The 13,674-nt window shown below is 55.1% G+C and overlaps 1 protein-coding gene across 1 annotated transcript in view; it reads left to right on the top strand.

Annotated features, from left to right (window-relative positions):
• The window catches only part of ALDH9A1 (aldehyde dehydrogenase 9 family member A1), a 16,755-nt gene extending 8,800 nt beyond the window's left edge, over positions 1 to 7,955 (top strand). Inside the window, exons 7-11 of the mRNA XM_036343101.1 lie at positions 343 to 531; positions 762 to 849; positions 3,691 to 3,832; positions 6,364 to 6,476; positions 7,274 to 7,955. Of these exons, the coding sequence (XP_036198994.1) occupies positions 343 to 531; positions 762 to 849; positions 3,691 to 3,832; positions 6,364 to 6,476; positions 7,274 to 7,368 (627 nt within the window). The 3' untranslated portion in view covers positions 7,369 to 7,955. The remainder of the gene's footprint in view (positions 1 to 342; positions 532 to 761; positions 850 to 3,690; positions 3,833 to 6,363; positions 6,477 to 7,273) is intronic.
• Positions 7,956 to 13,674: the final 5,719 nt, after the last annotated feature.

The raw sequence follows: 13,674 nt of genomic DNA, 5'->3' as shown, positions 1-13,674 counted from the left end.
TCCCCTCCCATTCTTACCTCTTCCTCTAAATATGCAGCCCAATCGAGCAGCTGATGTGAGCAAACAGGAGAGGGTCTGGGGTCCTCTGGTCTGTTAACGGCCTTAAGAAAATTTAAACAAACACAAGAAGATGGAAGTATCTCAGGGTCAAACAGCGTGTGCTGCAGGTGTGACGTGTCCACAGTTACACTAAAGTGGCTCCTCTTTAGTAGGGGGAGCTTTGATAAATGGAACGGACCTTTACAAAGGTGTAGTGTGTTCTTTTTAAGCTTTAACATGGGATTTTTTTCCCTTTTCCTTTTTTTTTCTTTGCACGCTGATACATTTTTGTCTCTTCTACAGGTTTGCTGTAATGGCACAAGAGTGTTTGTGCAAAAGGAAATTCTTGATAAATTCACAGAGCAAGTGGTGCAACAGACCCAGAGGATAAAAATTGGAGACCCCCTTCTGGAAGGCACCAGGATGGGCCCCCTCATCAACCGACCACACCTGGAGCGAGTCCTCGGGTTTGTGAAAGGGGCCAAGGAGCAGGTGAGGAAAGGGACAGGGGGCTGGGCTGGGACCTGGCGAGGGGAGGGCAGTTCCTCCCACCACCAGGCGCAGGGCCCTTCCTGAGGCCGGACCCCCTCCTATAGCTCACAGGGTCTGGACCAGGGTCCCGCTCTGTCCTTGCGATGGAGCGACTGAGTCCGTTAGTCTAGGACTGCACGTGGGGGTCGCACGTGTAACGGAAAGTATGCATCTGTTTTCCTTTTTGGCAGGGGGCTAAGGTGTTGTGTGGGGGAGACCCATACGTACCCGAAGATCCCAAGCTAAAGGATGGATATTTCATGAGACCGTGTGTGTTGGGTATGTCCTCTTCTTGTTTGCTTTTAAACCGCTTGAATGAAATAGCAGATGGAAGAGAGTTTCTGTACAGCATGTGTAAGGTGGCAAGCGAGGGTTGGCAAATGGCGTGTCCCCACCACTCGGATTTCGGAAGTGGGAGATCTCCGTCACCGTCTCTGCCCGTGCGCCTGCCCCGGGGCGAGCAGGTGTGCTCGGCCACCGGGACTCACTGGGTCTCTCCCCTTGTTCCGGAAGTGGAGCTCGAGAGGAAAGTGCACATTGATAAAAAGTACTGAGTTTCATTTGTCAGGAAAGGCAGTCAGGAATGTCGGCATCAATACAGTAAAACCAATTAATCAGACAATATGGTAACATTTATAAAAGTTATCTTTTAGGGATTCTTAGCACCTCCTTTCAATCTAAAAGCCTCCTGGTCTGGGCAGCCGGGTGTACGGCCATCCTACTTCCTCGGCCAGTGACCTCCGCCCTCGCTCAGGGTGAGCCTGCACTGGAGGTCGCCGTCCTCCTGCCGTTCCCGGCGGCTCAGAGCCTGTTAGTGTCCCCTGGGAGCTTTAGCAAACCACACGCAGGTTGGAGTATGTTATGTGATCCTTGCACCTTATCCCGAGGGAGACCCGGCTGGTTTTTGTGCCCCAGGCCGAGGTGGTCTCAGGTTCCCCACCTGTGTTCCTCGCACTGACCTGGGCCCTCGCCAGGAAGGTCTCAGTCTCAGAGCTGCGACCTGACGTTCGTCCCGGGGATTCTCCGGTGGCTGCTAAGTGAGCAGGAACAGTTGGCCCCTTTAAGATAAAACATATGGTTGACCCCGTATGTGCATGGAACAGGGGGAGCAGAGTCACCTCATAGTGTAACAGCGGCTTCTGGGGCGGAAGGCAGTTTCTGTTACGCTGTGTGCATTGCTTAGCATTGCAGATTTTATGTATTTATTTATTTAATCCTCACCTGAGGATGTTTTTCCATTGAATTTTTTTTTTTTTTTAAAGAGAGAGTGAGAGGGAGGGGGAGGGAGAGATAGAAACGTTGATGTGAGAGAGACACACCCATTAATTGCCCCCGGCACACGCCCTGCCCAACTGGGGATTGAACCTACAGCCCAGTTACATGTCCTTGACTGGGAATCAAACCCATGACCCTTCAGTGCACGGCCCGATGCTTTAGCCACTGAGCAACACCAGCCAGGGCTGAGTATCACAGATCTTAATTTTTCATTTACTTAATATTGGGGACTAAAGTCGAGTGAGTCACGTTTTGGGCAGGAGCCTTTTCTTTTCTTGTATGTCAGCTGCTTCTTATCCCTCCTCTCTTCCGACTGAACCCAGAGCTCGCCACGCACGGAGCCGCTCTGTGGTCCCAGCCTGCATAAGATCATAATTGTCTTCTGGAACTGTTGAGTAGTAACATTTTGGCTAATGGTTTCCCTAAAAATCACATGTGATGACTAGTTTTCAAAGAGTTAGAACATAGTAAATCACACTTAAGTGCCATCTAAAGGTGATTTAATCCGTAAGTATTCATACGCTCTAATCTACATCTTAAGAGACGTAGACTTGTCATCTTTGTGGATGTGTGAACACCTGATTATAGACTTTGGCTCCTATCGAGCTGGTGTTGGTAGGAGGTTCTCAAGCTGTTCTCTGGCCTCCACGCTGCTCACATCATCACACGGCCTTGTAAGGCACACGTCTCCCCTACCGCCGTGACCGCTGTGTCGGGGTGTCTGGCCTCAGGGACAGGGCAGGAGGCACCGCTCTCTCCAGAATCACCGGGCTCAGTATTCGATGGTAAATAAGTGCGCTTCTCTACATATGCATGTTGTGAAATGTCAAGTGTGAGTTACATCATTTTAAAGAATGGCCTCTTGCCCAGCCAGTGTGGCTCAGTGGTTGAGCTTTGACCTAGGAACCTAGAGGTTCGATTTCCGGTCAGGGCACATGCCTGGGTTGCAGGCTCAGTCCCTAGTGGGGGGTGTGCAGGAGGCAGCCAGTCAATGATTCTCTCTCATCATTGATGTTTCTATCTCTCTCTCCCTTCCTCTCTCTCTAAAAATCAATAAAAAGATTTTAAAAAGTAAAAGAGTTGGCCTCTTAAAGGAACTTAAATACATTTTCGTATCAAGTAAACACCCCATTGGTTATTCCTAAGGTTATGTTTTATAGTGGAACTTTCTTTTTTGTATCTAATTCTATCACAGAGTCATTAAGAAAATGTGGGAAGGTGTAAAAGACAATCATATATGTAACATTTAACAGAAATTGGGACAGTCCCCTTAACATTTGTATCTTTTTCAGTGAATGGTGTTTATTTTTAATATTTTTTTAAATTGACTCCAGAGGGAGAGGGAAACATCAATGATGAGAGAGAATCATTGATCAGCTGCCTCCTGCATCCCCCCCCCCCATTGGGGATTGAGCCCACAATCCGGACATGTGCCCTGACTGGGAATCGAACTGTTGGTGCTCAACCACTGAACCACACTGGCCGGTCTCCGTGAACGTTCTTTCACGAGCATTCGCTTAGTAAATTCCTTTAGAAACGTTACTTCGAGAAGCTTGGAGACGTGGGTGACGCGGCCCTGTCCTCTGCCTGGACACCGCTTTGTGGGCCAGTCGTCGCTGCTGGAAGTGGTGACGGCCGTCCTGTGTGCCTGCTGGTCACTCGTCAGGGTCTCATGATGAACTGAAGCGTGGAGCTAGTTACCCCGAGGCTGTGACTGAACACACACTGTCACATCGCCACCCCGTGGGAGCGCCCTCTGGCGCCGCTCAGGCTGTGTGTGGACGAGCACGTTTTGGGGGCCGGAGCAGCGGTTCCCCACGGCATCCTGTCTCCCGCTGCCCGCAGGTAACTGCAGGGATGACATGACCTGCGTGAAGGAAGAGATCTTCGGGCCCGTTATGTCCATTCTGTCGTTTGACACCGAAGCGGAGGTTCTGGAAAGAGCCAACAACACCTCTTTTGGACTAGCCGCCGGCGTCTTCACCAGGTGCGTGGGGAAGGCCCCCGCTGGCTCTAGGGAGGGTGGAGGGGTGCTGTCTGCTCGGGTGGGGCCTGATCTGGCCCCCGCGGGTCTGCCCGCTGCGTTTCCTCGGCGTCTCCTGCAAAGTCAGAAGATGCCCAGGTAGCATGTGTAGTTTGCCCTCAGCGGCCACAGTCCGGCTGCTGAGCCTAAATTGAGCTGTAAACTTGGGTGATGAAAATGCTACCCTTCTTTATTGTTTATGGAGTTAGTATTTAGCGCTGACCCCAGGGTCCCAAAGCACGAGTGTCCACGTGCAGGACTTTGGAAACCTGCCGGCGTAGGGCTGGGCCGCGCTCCAGGACGTGGGTGCGGGCCCCAGCGACTCCTGCTGGGGACGCTCTGCAGCACGGGGAGCGGTTTTGTTTGCGCGCATTTGGGTCTTCCCAGGCTTAGCCGCTGTGAGCAGGGTGTGACCCATGTCCCTCTGTGTGAGCTTCAGCCACCGCCGTGAGTACGAGGTGGTTTGGAAGCAGTGTCTCTGCTTGACGATACGCAAACTCTGCATGGTTGTTGGCTGTTATAGGCAGGTTTTTTTCTTTTCTGTTTTATTTAAAGGGGCTCTAATGAGAAATCCTTTTTAAAAATTATTTTATTAATTTTTTTGTTGATTTCGGAGAGGAAGGCAGAGGGGGAGAGAGATAGAAACATCAATGATGAAAGAGAGTCATTGATTGGCTGCCTCCTGCATGACCCCCACTGGGGATCAGGCACGCCCCCTGGGCATGTGCCCTGACCGGGAATCGAACCCAGGACCCTTCAGTCGCAGGCCAGTGCTCTATCCACTGAGCCAAACCCAGGGCTATTTATTGATTTTAGAGAGAGGAATGAGGAAGGGGGGAGCGGGAGAGAGGGAGAGAGCAAGATCTGTGTGAGAGTGAAACATGGATTGGTTGCCGCCAGTATCCGCCCTGATGAGGGATTGAATCCGCATCCTAGGTGTGTGTCCTGACCGGGAATCGAGCTGCAACGTATGGTGTACGGGAGGATGCTCCAGCCACCAGAGCCATACCGGCCAGGGCTTAGGCAGTTTTCTAAGACTGCTTCACACTTGGGATTTTTCTGTTGCTTTAGTGATAGACAGGGTTCCATTTTTTTCACTTTGTGGCCGGAACTTGGGAAGGAAGACACGTCTCCCTGATGACCTGATGTAATGGCTCTGCTTGAGCTCTGAGGAGAGGCTCAGGAGCTGCTTCTTTAAAAAACAAACAGCCCTGGCGGTAGCTCAGCTGGTTAGAGCATGGTCCCGATACACCAAGGTTGCGGGTTCAATCCCTGGGCAGGGCACGTGCAAGAATGAACCAGTGAATGCATACATAAGTGGAACAGCAAATTGATGCTTCTCTCTCTCTCTCTCTCTCTCCCTCCACCTTCCTCTCTATAAAATCAAATAAATTTTAAAAAAACAACCAAAACAAACAACAGCCCTGGCTGGTTTTGCTCAGTGGATAGAGCGTCTTCGGCGTGTGGAGTAAAGGGTTTCAGGTTCGATTCCGGTCAGGGGCACCTGCCTTGGTTGCAGGCTTCTCCCCGGCCCGAGACCTGGATGGGGTGCATGTGGGAGCAACCAATCAATGTGTTTCTCTCATCGATGTTTCTATCTTTCCCTCCGTCACTCTCTCTACAAATCAGTGGAAAAATATCCTCGGGTGAGGATTAACCAAAACCAAAACAAACAAAAAACTCAAATAAAAACTTTAGTTTTCAGGGTAATTTTAGGTTTACCATGATAGTGAGAAGGTACAGGATTTCCCATCCGCCCCGTCCCCCACATGCACAGCTTCCTTAATATCTGCCCCCTACAGACGGTCCATTCGTTATGACGAACCTGTGTGACCGTGTCATCACCCCAAGCCCAGTTCACACTGGGGCTCCCTCTGGGCGGCGTCCTCTGTGGGTTTGGACAAAGGCAGTGACCGGGACCCCCCCTGGGGCGGCACATGGAGCAGCGCCCCTGTCCTGAGGCGGTGTGAGCAGCTGCGTTGTGACTGCCTCGAGGGGCTGTCTCGTGCTGCGGCCACGGTACAGGCAAAGGAGCCGCGCCCACGCCTCTGCCGGCTCGATGGGGATCACTCACGGGCCGAGCAGCTCACCCACGTAAAATGCGCACCTGGGTGCTCAGTGTGTTCACAGAGCTGTGCAGCGTCACCACAGCCTAACGTCAGGAGGTTTCCATCAGCTCAGGACAGTGAGGCGAGCTGGTCCCCGCCCCCAGCCCGCAGGTCTCCTGCCTGTCTCCGGACTTGCTTGCCCTGAATGTTTTCTGTAAATGGGACCACACCCCTTTAGCTTTCACTGACTTCATGTTTTCAGGGGTCTCCCTGCTGCAGCAGGTGTCGGCCCTGCTCCTCCCCACTCCCCAGGAATTGCCCGTGCGGGTCTCTTCCGCACCGGGTCACGTTGGTGGGCATGTGGTGCCCGTACTGTGGCTGCTGTGAGCGGCGGTGAGTGTCTGTGTGTGATGGGGGGGCTCCAGGTTAAGCCTTGTCTCCCTGCAGGGACCTCCAGCGCGCTCACCGCGTGGTGGCCGAGCTGCAGGCCGGCGTGTGCTTCATCAACAACTACAACGTCAGCCCCGTCGAGCTGCCCTTCGGCGGCTATAAGAAGTCAGGTGAGAGCTGGGTCGGCGGGCCACCAGGTCTCCAGGGGGGCTGTCGTCGTTAGTCCCTGTTGACCAGGGTCCCAACCCGTCGGCATCGTCACCGCTCAGATCGGGGGTGCATCTCGGGAAGGCCTGTCATGTGGGGAGAGTTACCTTCCTCGCGGCTGTGAGCGCCGTATTGTGGCCACCACAGTGCTGGCCGACATAGGAACCGGGTGCGCGCCGATGAAGCGGTGGGTGTTAATCTGACAGTTTGATTTGGTCTCTCCCTGGTGTTCCCGAATCACAGTCACCTCGTCATCCCCGTCCCTCCGGGGACCAGCCGAGCGGGGCCCAGGCCACGTGCAGAGCCGGGACGGGGCTTTTTGTTACTGTGTAACCGTCAGTGCAGCGGAAGTTGGGTTGTGACCTGCGGCTTTGGAGTGGTGCCCACGGGGTGAGGGGGAGACGGAGGGTGGCCAGCTGTGCTCAGGATTAGCAGGGGGCCTCTGTCACCTCTGAACGGTGCCCCCTGGAGACGCGCACTTTTGGGGACTGGGCCTTGCCCTTAGGAGGTGAGCCTACCTGTCTGGGGCAGGGTGACAGGAAAGGCCAAGCAGGGGACATGCCCTTCCGCACGGAGCCTGGTCCCGGCTGCGGGCAGCGTCTCGGCCTCGCTGGCCCGGCCACTCCCCACGCCGCTCGCAGCTGGCGTCCCCGGGGGAGGGCTTTCTCTCTTAAACGTGTTGCTTCCGTGTTCTCCGCGGTCACTGTGACCTTTCAGATGTGCCGTGAGGGCTCATCGTCACCCCTTGTCTTCCTTGCAGGGTTTGGCAGAGAGAACGGCCGGGTGACCATTGAGCATTATTCACAGCTGAAGACGGTGTGTGTGGAGATGGGTGACGTGGAGTCTGCTTTCTGAAAGGCGGCCGTGAACCCCGTGGACGTGCCAGGCTGAGCCCTCGAGACCGGCGGAGGCCTCGCACGGCACTGATGCGTCCCAGACGCGGTCGTGTGGTTCCTCGCCTGGCTCAGCGTCACTCAGGCCTCTTCCCTGAGGCTTGCACAAGTGCCTTGGTTCTAATGGAGAAGCGGTGAGTTCCTGCAGCGCGGACTCAGTGCCACCCTGAACCGCCAAACCCCTTCTGGAGACGGACCAGGGCTGTGCCTCCGACCCTGCCCTCTGCTCTCTCGCTTGCCTGGGAGAACGCGTTCCTTTTAGGTTCCATGGACCCACGCAGGTTCTGTTGGCTCCCGGCTGCCTTAAGCTCTGGCTCCTTGTCATTCTGCTGAAAGCTGCCGATTGGGAAGGGAGGGGACCAGGTACTGGGCGGGTCAGCGGTGAACGGTAACTGCAGAGAAAGGTTTTGTTTCTGTGGGGCCGCGGGAGAGGACACGTCCTCTGCTTTGAACTGCAGCTTGCTGTCTGGACGCAGTGGTTCCCCATTAAATGTACAAATTGTTTGCACGTGTCCTAGAGCCAAATAAATCACACTGTTCATCCTTCCAGTGTCGTGTTTTGAAACAAAACAACTCTCAAGGTCACTTAGGACACGGGATGGGCTGACGTGAGATGCATGTAACAGCTCCTAGGCCCTGTGAGCCTCTAGGCTCTGGGTGCCTCCCACCCTGGAGAGCTGTCAGGTCCTGGACCTCAGACTGCGGGGTCCTCTTGGCCGAGACCTGCACGGCTAGGGTCCAGGACCTGAAGGAGGGGCGGCGCACAGATGAAAATGCTATACAAGAAATAGGAATTTAGACGGCATGGGGGCCAGGTGGAGCCTCTTTCTTGAGGAGGCACCGACTTTCTGGCCTGGTCCGCCTTTTATTTACTTGAATACACATTGGCCCTTTAGCAATGCCTACGGGCAGATCAAAGTTACAGTTTGGTAAACAGTAAAAGGATTATCAGGTTAGGGAATTGTCTTGAGCCATTGAGCCCACAGCAGGGCAAGATTAGGCTGATTTTCAGCCCTGCTGAATATCGAAGTCCATTGGCCTTCCCATGTTTTCTTTATGCATTAACATGCTAACTGTTGTTGGCTGTAGCCTCCGGCACCTCTACCTGTCAGGGGAATGGCTACCAGCTACCAGCTGTGTTAGGGCTTCCCAGAGAAACAGAGCCAGTGGGATAGTTCCATCAACCTGTGTAAGAGGAGGTGACTAGGAAGGGCTCGCGTGACTGGAGGCCGAGAGGGCCCAGCACCTGCCGCCTGCAGGCTGGACTGGGGAGCTGGTGTAGGTCAGTGCGAGTCCCGGGCTGAGAGCAGGAGGGGATGGGGTAAGTTAGGCCGAGCCGAGAACTGGAGCTGATGTCCCAGGCGGAGGTGGGTGGCCCACGCAGGCAGACAGCGAGCTCGTCCTCTGCACGGACTGGACTGGACGCTGGGAGGACCCTCTGCTTACCTAGGCCACCAATTCAAACGCTTACCTCTTCTGGAAACACCTCCCAGACACACCTGGAAATCGTGTTTCACCAGCCACCTGGCATCCCTGAGCCCAGTCAGGCCAACACAGGCTGACACGGAGAATTAACCCTCAGGACAGACAGCTAGCCTAGCAGTCAGAGGCAAGGTTGGATCTCACTCCTGGGCCTGCGTGGGCGTATGAGCTCTGATGGCAGGTGCGTGCCTAGAGGATGGGACCCGGGGATCAGCCCCTCGGTGTTTGCACAGCGGGCACATGGGTGCAGGGCACGGCCAGCAGAATGGTCTCACCGTGTCTGGGGGACCCCGTGTGGCTTACATAGGCGGAGCTGCCTGGGATGACAAGTGAGCAGGGGGAGGGGCTGACGTCTGAACTCACTGTGTTCCCGCTGCCGCACCTCCCATTCAGCGCTCACTCCTGGGAGAGGGGCGATCCTGTGCAGGCCAGTTTGCGAGGATCAGGACAAAGGAGCAGGACAAGGCCAGCGCGTGATCTGACTTGCGCCTCCCGCTCCCCTTCCCCATCCCTAGACTTAACTCAGTGGATTAGCTTCCTAGGACTCCTCTTCACGTTTCCACTCACATCCGTTATCTCCCAGCTCTGGGGTCGACGTTGGAAATGGCTTCAGGGGCACAGCCAGGGTGTTGGTGCCACGCTGCCCCCGAGGCTCTGGAGGTCATGGACTCCCTCGCCCCCTCCAGCCCTCAGTAACTCCTTGCCTCGCTTGGCAACCCGCCTCCTCTCTTCACAGCGCGCAGCTGAGCACCCTCCGTCCTCTCTGCTCCGATCGCCTTCCTCTTCCAGGGACACTGTGATGGGGACCCATCAGGACGGTCCCCTTCTCTCCTCTCAAGATCCTTGCTTGTCTTTGCAAGGTCTCTGCCACGTACGGGGACACGCACAGGTTCTGGGGACGAGACTTGGCCACACTGGGGGAGCATTACTCAGCCGGCCGCACAGCACACTGTGTTCCGGGGGGCTGTCCGCTGTCCCGTTGGACAGATTTCCCTGAAAAGACACCTTGTGGTTGAGGAAACACCTTCCGAGAGGAGTGACTCTCGCCCACGGGCCCCACCAAGGAAACGGGCTGATCCTGGAGCCGCCCCCTCACCTGGAGAATTTGTGGGATGTGGCCCCATTTCCCCGGAGTCTTTTTCTTCTTCTATTACTTTGATTTCCTTTTGAGAGTTAACACCTTGCTGACTGGTTACGAGACAGCTCATGTCTGCACTTACATTAAGTAATTTCAAGGCCTGAAAGCAATGCGTAGTTTTAAAATTACTTGAATTAATGTGAGGGCAGACTCAAGTTTTCTCATGACCGGCCAGCAACGTTTGACGTGGAAATATGAGTTGTCTTGTGAGCGGGCAGCAAGGTGAGAAGCAGAGGCCGCCTCCCTCCGCAGCGGACCTCACCCCCGAGGGAGCTGCTTCTCTTGGGATCGTCTTGGAGGGAATAACTGCCAACTAACCCAGGACTGGGATGAGGCCACGTATACATGGGTCCGACTCGGGGCCTGGAGATGCATTGTGAGTTGTCTTTGGTTGGCGGATTCCTGGGCTGGAGGTGTTTACAGAGGGTGTTTGGGGGATTGTATTAATGCAGGAAAGAAACAAATGCCTCCTGTTGGCACCCTCCTTGCCAGAGCGGAGGGTCCTGATCTTATGTGGCTCTTCAGGGACCTGCAGGTGGAGAGGGGCAGCCTCTCCCCTGGGCAGAAGGTCGCCGCTGGCCCCTCCCCGGCTGCCCTTCACTTCAGGCCCGTGGGCCTCTGGCGGCCCCAGCAAGGGTCTGGCAGAATGCGTGCCCAGGTCTCGCAGAGAAGGTGCAGCTGCGTCCTACCGCTTCTCCCAAAGCAGAACCCACCGGCCTCTGACCCTGGTGCTGAGCTGGGCTCTTCTTCGAATAACACGATTCCTTAGCTTTTCTTCTAACCAAGCCCGCTCTTTGTTTTCAGGGTGTGTGTGTGTGTGTGTGTGTGTGTGTGTGTGTGTGAAAACTAGCAGAGATCAGGTCCGTGGGAGCGGGAGTGGGAGTGGTCTTTCCCAGTAAGTCAGAATCCACCACGCCCATGGCGGTAGAGGAAGATCTAGACTCCTGCGGGCCCCCAAAGAGCCGGACCTGCCTGTCCCTGGGCTCAGAGGGGACTCGGGTCTGTGATGGACTGAAGGGCTGGGGGACAGGCCCCTCAGTGGCCCAGGGACCTGCGGAGCTGCAGCGCCCGCCACAGACCTGGGGCTCAGAAGCTGCATTTTAGCAGGTGACTCCGTGATGTTTGTTCACCAGGCTTGTGGAGCCAGGGTTTCAACTTCCGCCACACGTTAGAATGCCAGAGAAGCCGTAAAACCACTGAGGTCAGCTGGAGTGGGGGTGGGCAGCTGGAGTCTCCAGGGTCCTGTGTAGGCAAGCGTGTGCACAGCCCGGCTGATCCAGGGCCATGAGCTACAGGCCGCTGCTCTCACTCCTATCAAATACAGAGTCATCGTCAGTCCCAGCTGTGCTTCCCGCCTCAGCGCTGCACGTGGTGGTGGGTACTGTCCCGGGCACGCGGTGTAGAAGGCAGTGGCCTTTGAACCATGGGGGCTTGGGGGGGGGGGGGTTGGGGAGGACACCCAGGCACCGTCGAAAATCCACTGTAACTTTGGACTCCACTCTTGCCCTTGGAAGCTGCGGACCAGCCAACCTGGGATTGGAAACAGCACTTCCGATCCTCGGCTAGGAATGTGCGATGCTGTTTTCTGTCCTCTGTGGGTTGAATCTGCAGCTGCAGAACCTGCAGATACGCAGGGTCAACTGCATTTATTGAAAACAAACCTGTGCATAAGCAGACGAGTGTAGTTCTAACCCACATGGCTCCGGGTCAGAACGTTCTGGAAGGCAGTGCTGGCCGAGGGGGGAGATATGGAGCCCACACTGGATCACACTGGGAGAGCTTCGTGGGGCCCGGTGCCCCAGGAGGACTGCCTGGCCGCTCTCCAGCAGGTGGCTCCCAAGGCGGGTCCTCCCACACCTTGTGCAGGGCCCTTTGTGACTCATTGGAGCCTCCAGAACTTCAGAGGCAGTGCTGTGGCCCCACTCACCACAGGGCAAGCTGAGGCTTGGGGCACACAGCCCCGAGGAGTGCCCGAGGTGCAGCAGGGAACTGCAGCAGGAGGCTGGTGGTTCTCCAAGGTCCAGCGCTCTCTCCACCAGACAAGGGAGATGACGGCCACTCTGCAGCAGCGACCCCCAGACTGGACTGCATCCAGCTGAGGGTCCCAGGACATGCGGTTGTAGGGGAAACAGAGAGGGGAACGGGGAGAGCTCGGGGTCCCCACTTCAGGGACAGACCCTCTGAGGGACAGGTTCCTTACAAAACGCCATTGAGCCCCTGCTGTGCCAAAATGACAAGTGGCCCGTCACTTGGAAAGCATCTCTGTTAAGACTGCAAAGGTGAAGACACACCTGTGCCCAGGCCTTCTGCCTGCCTCACCCTCACCCTCTCCCACCCCACCTCACCCCACCTCCCAAGTGGGGAAGGGGCCCCCACAGGTGCCCATCTCTCTGGGGCAATTCCTGACTAACAAAACCCGGACAAAGACACACACACCCCCTAGCTTATCACAGATTCTTAACTATTACCTTTCATTAGAGTTAGACCCAAACCCTCTCCCTTCACAATCCCCATCCCGTCGTGAGGGTCATTGTAACGTAAAAGGACACACGTCCAGCTTCGTGGACACCTCATAGACTCGCCCTGGAGAGTGCGTGGATCACCCAGCCTCGCCAAACGCCGGGCGCTCGGGGTCCCGTGGCCAGTGCTGACCATCCGCGGTGGCCGAGTGGAGCTGCCTACCCCCAAATGCCTCACGATGGAAATGCATGGATTTTACTCAGGGCTGGGGTCCCACCTGGGCTCTGACCCTCACAGCTACTGAGCACCTGGAATCTGTTTTATTAAATCTTATCAATTTGACTGTAAATGGCCCCAAGTGGCTGCCAGATTGGACGGCGCAGGCCTGGGCCCCTGACTTCTGTTGATATATTCGTTCCTGGAGCAGCCACCTCCTTCTGCCAATCGCACCGTCTCTAAACCCACCAAAACCTCTAGGTCGTCCTCATTCAGTTGCCCAGTGTCTCCTTCCCCGTTTGCACCGACTCAATCCGGTCTTTGCATCCAAATATGAGCGCTCACATTCCCTTACGAGAAGTTTCACCTTAAATGTGCTCTATTACTTCAGTTTGTCAGCAAGAGAAGCAATCTTCAATAGAGATTTTATTTTATTTTTAAGTGGCTTTCTCATTTTATTATGATTACGATTACTTTTTTTGTTATTAATCCTCCCCCGAGGATATTTTCCATTGATTTTTTTAGACAGAGTGGAAAGCAGAGAAGAGGCAGAGAGAAACACCGATGTGAGAGAGACACATCAATTGGTTGCCTCCTGCACGTGCCCCAAACAGGGCTGGGGAACCTGCAACCGAGGTGCATGCCCTTGACTGGAACCGAACCTGGGACCCTTCAGTCCTCAGGCTGATGCTCTATCCACTGAGCCAAACTGGCTAGGATGATGATGATTATTATTTTAATCCTCACCCAAGGACATGCTTAGAGAGAGGGAGGGAGAGAGAGAAACATCTATTGGTTGCCTTCTGTATTCACCCCAACCGAGGACCAAACCCGAAACATAGCTTCGTGCCCTGACTGGGTATCGAATCATCAAGCCCTCAGTGCACGGGACGATTCTCAACCAAATGAGCCCTCTGCCGGCCTTCAGTAGAGATTCTGAAGAATTCTCATTGTTATCCTACGTGGCTGTAA

This window comes from Myotis myotis, unplaced genomic scaffold (genome assembly GCF_014108235.1).
Source record: "Myotis myotis isolate mMyoMyo1 unplaced genomic scaffold, mMyoMyo1.p scaffold_m19_p_18, whole genome shotgun sequence".
NCBI lineage: Eukaryota > Metazoa > Chordata > Mammalia > Chiroptera > Vespertilionidae > Myotis > Myotis myotis.
Note: the sequence above shows the minus strand (reverse complement) of the source record. Positions and strands in the feature narration are given on the sequence as shown.